A 4,231-nucleotide genomic window follows, 5' to 3' on the forward strand; every position below is an offset into this window, starting at 1 on the left:
TCGAATTTTAAAACATCACAAACTTGATGAACCCCACCTCACAATTCTGATTTCTTCCTTAAACTTAAACCAAAATGGCTTCATCTCTGCCCCTCCCTCCCCCCCTCCCCGCCTTGGGTAATGGAGAGCTAAGTGTCTTCCACCCTCCAGATGCCTTGTGGCTGGTGAAGGGGAGAAAATATCCTGCCCACCTGCTTCTTCCCAGCTACCAGCTCGGGGTTCAACACAATCTTCCCCCATCGGACAAGGAGAATGCAGAGATAAGGGAGCTAAATCTCGCTCCCCTCCACTCCAGGATTAGCAAGCAGCTGCCTCTGGATCACCAGCCCCTCCCTTCGATATGGAGAGACTCTCAGCAGCCGGGGCCTCAAGCAGGGGTGTCTGTTCACTGCTTGCTCACCCCCCACGCTGCAAACTGCCGCTTCCCAGGCATGACAGATGTAGCTGCTATTCAGCATGTTCAAGCCAGGACAAAAGCCTTCTCCAGAAGCACAAAGCCAGCAGGGATGCAGACAGGGCCAACTTCAATAGAAGCCACCTGCCAGGGGCCCTTCTCTGCCACACCCCCCAGCACACACGCACACACACACATATGTACACACACACCTTTTAAAAATCTCTCCAACTTGGGCTGACCTAGAGTCAGGTGAATTCTTCTCGAATCACTGGCAGCTCGCCCAGAGCAGGGAGGTGTACTGCCATTTCCCTAACAGTAGACTAACAGTAGACTCTAAGGATGCTAATAATTAATAGGTTAAAAAAAAAAAGGGATTCCATAAATGTCAGGAGCACTAGGTTACAAAGTCAAATGGATTCTTTTGCTACAGAACTTCTCAGAGCCTTTAAAATGTTAATGTGAAAAAATAAATAAAAAATAAATAAAATAAAATGTTAATGTGCATGCAGAGCATTTCCCAGATTTATCTCATCAGAGCATCTTGGGACCGGCATTCCACCAACACATTCCAAGACCGTCTGGTGCCTGGAGAGATGGGTAACTCTCTCCTCCACCCTGACCCCTGACCATAGCTCTCCTACTATTGGGAGTATATAAGAAAAACATGTTTTCCCTTCGATAACCTGCCAGTGAACAGACAGGTGAACAGGTTAATGAGCGCACGCAGGCTTGGGGCATCTTCACCCTCAGTTCAACTAGTGAAGTTTCCGAAGGACCGTTACAACTTCAGCAGAGAGACTGAGCCTCTGCACACACCCGAGCCAACGTCGGCTGTGAATCACCTAAGCCTATGTCACCAAGGACAAGGGCTCAACCCCAGGCCAGCCACTGGGTTTTCTTCCTGTATCAAGTCTCCTCCTAACTACCCCAATTGTTTTGCATTTGCCTATATGGGTAACCGGGTCATGCACGCAGCGTACACACCTGCGGTCAGTGAGGGGTCACCACCAAGTGTCACATGGTCTGGGTGAGCTCAGCCACCGATGCCACTAATCCCCACAGAGAAACTGAAGAGGATGGCAGGCAAGGGTTGTCACCCGGGCTTCTTCCCGCCACGGGCCAGATACCAATGGAGAGGTCACAATGAGTGACAGACGCTCAGACGGGACACGGATGATGTTAACGTTTCCAGAAAGTCCAGTGTTTTTGTATTCAAACTATATATCTACATCTCGGGTTGTCTCCAGAGGAGCGGACAATAGTCTTCCCCCACCTGCTCCCTGAAAAAAATTGTTTATCAGACACCCTGATTTCGGCCACATGCTCCTTCGGGAGGCTCTCTGGTTTCCCGGGGTGGGCTCTCTGCTGCGTTCCCGATAAAGCAGGCTCCGGACAGGCACCTCCCACTGACCTCTGCGGCTGAGCACAGAGGCAGGTGTCCTGGTGACAGGCTGCAGGGTCCTCTCAATGCCCCCCCCCCCCCGCCCCGACACACACAGGAAGCCTCTGCCTCTCGAGCAGTTGCCCCTGTTCGGAAGCCACGGGCTGTTCCTGGTACGCGAGTTTCTTAGAACAGTGGAGCTGGAGATTGCGGTTAGTATCTGGGCAGCAACCAGAGGCCGGGGAATTCCTCCCGCCGGTTCTGACCTAGGGAGGGAGGAGGCCGAACGTCAGCTCTCGCCTCTCCACGCCGGCGGCAGCGGCACAAAACAAGAGGAGACACAGAGAGGCAGCAAGGAGGGGACCGTCTCTATTTAGCCCTGGATGCAAAAGTGTGCTTCAGCACCTCGGAAAAAGCCCCCCCGTTTATTCCTAGTATGTTTCCCCAAATTTCTCTTCTTGTCCACTGGGCAAAATGAGCCTAATCCATACAGGCTGGGGGTAAAAGGGAAGCCCGGCAGCCGTTCCCAAAGAAGCCTCCTGCCCTCCCCAGGCAGCCCCAGGTCCCGGCAGAGCAGCGACAGGAAATACCCTTTCCGGACACCCGGCCAGGCCGCCTGCCCCGGGGCCCCCGCAGGGCCAGAGAGAGCCCCTGGCTCCGCTCATTATTCCATTTATCGGAGCCGGGCAGCTTCTGTTTGGATGTAGCTGCTTCTGAAGCAGACACTTTAATTCTTGATTTCAAAAACTTTATTGTTTAAATACCAGTTTTGCCTCTGAGGCAGCCAAGGCTCCAGGCCCTGCGTGCTAATTATCAGCTGCTAAACAGCACTTTTCTCTGAGGAGCTGCTGGGGCCCGAGGCCACTGGGGAGAGAAGGCTGCCCTGGGAGACGGGTTCCTGCTCCCCAAGGCGGGCTCATCGGAATCCCGAGGCCACACGGGCAGGAAGACTACCCCACTTCTGGGGGCACACGCGACACCTCGGCTAAATACCTGGTGCTACGCTTTGCACTGGGGGATTCCGAACAAATGGACACAGTCCTTGTCCTCAAGGAGCTCAGAGTCCAGGGCAGAAGGACACAAGAGTGACTGTGATTCAAATTCAGAGCAGATTTACCACTAGTATGAACTACCTACTAGCATAAGGAAAGGAGCTCATCTACCTGGGGTGGGGGGTGGGCAGCAGGTGAAATCTAAGCTTCGAAGGAGAGCTCGAACCCTACCAGGACATGAGATGATGAACAAATGGGAGGCCCAGCAGAAGATCTGGGAGCCTAAGCAAGTACTCAGAGTGGGGAGTAGTGGTCTCTGAAAGGGGAGTGTATGTGTGTGAGGGGTGGGGGTGGAAGGAAGGTCAAAGCCAGCTTGTCTGAAGGCCATGTTAGGAGTCTCCATGCATCACGCTGGAGGCCAGGGGAGGGTGCTACTGAAGGTCTCTAAGCAGAGTGATGTTTATGGTCCTACCTGATGGGCAAAGGATGGCTGAGTCTCCCAATGCCTCTGAAGGCAAACAGATCAGTGCTCCCAAAAAGCAAGCGTTAACCATGCAGAGAGAAACAGGGACTCTTTCCTACGCAACGGTGTGCAGAGAGGGGGAGGGTACACATGGTCCACACCGGCTGCACAACCTCTAGGAGCCTCCACTGACAGGGTCCACCGCGACACGGACCTTTCCTCAATCTCTCAGCAAGGCCCGATAATTGGAAGGATCAGGGCAATGATGTCTCATCTCTGCATCTCCCTTGAGCCCTTGGCAGGCTGAGTACTCTGAAAATGAGCCATGACGTCAGGTCACAGGCTGTGTTCAAATATCTGCAGAAGACGGAGTACAGGAGACGGAACTGAAGCACTCTGTGAGGCTCCAGAAAACGCAACTAGCACTAAGGAATATTACAAGTTCAGGGAACAAATTTTGAACTCAGTAAACAGAGAACTTTAACAACAGCAGCTTTTTGTTTGTTTGATTTTTTTTTGTTTTGTTTTTTTAATGGTAAGGTTTTCTTGAAAAGGGGTAAGCTCCCCCCATCACTGGAGGAATTTAAGCTCAGGATCAATAGATCAGTGGTAGCCAAACCCAGATAATGATCAGATGAGAACACACATACCTGAATGCCACCTCTGTGGTCTCAGACTCAAAAAGATATGGAGAGTGAGGCCCAGGCATCTGTATTTTCAAATGTTACCCACAGGTGACAACTGACTTAGTGCGGGAGCCATGGGGCTACCTGACCATCTACTGGGATGTAGTCCTAAACAAGACAAACTAAATACTATCTGAGGTCCATTTTTAAATGATTACCACCTCTTTACCCCTTACCTGGGCCTTAAAACCTCTCCGTGTGCTCTTCCACAAATCCCCTTCCACCTCGGATAATTCTCTACCAGGGTGCAGAATGATGACCTTAGAGTCCAGCATTGTCTAAGAGAATGTTCTGAGATGATAGAATGTTCTC

The 4,231-nt window shown here is 51.7% G+C and overlaps 1 protein-coding gene across 2 annotated transcripts in view; it reads right to left on the reverse strand.

Moving 5' to 3' along the window:
* The window catches only part of MAPKAPK2 (MAPK activated protein kinase 2), a 45,472-nt gene that overhangs the window by 25,638 nt on the left and 15,603 nt on the right, over nucleotides 1-4,231 (reverse strand). The window contains exon 1 of one of the 2 annotated variants that reach the window (XM_072831272.1): nucleotides 4,096-4,209. The exons of the other annotated variant lie outside the window; for it this stretch is intronic. Coding sequence (XP_072687373.1) covers nucleotides 4,096-4,194 — 99 coding nt within the window. The 5' untranslated portion in view covers nucleotides 4,195-4,209. Of the gene's footprint in view, nucleotides 1-4,095; nucleotides 4,210-4,231 lie in introns of those variants that run through there. 2 annotated transcript variants of the gene reach the window in all.

This window comes from Canis lupus, chromosome 6 (assembly GCF_048164855.1).
Source record: "Canis lupus baileyi chromosome 6, mCanLup2.hap1, whole genome shotgun sequence".
NCBI lineage: Eukaryota > Metazoa > Chordata > Mammalia > Carnivora > Canidae > Canis > Canis lupus.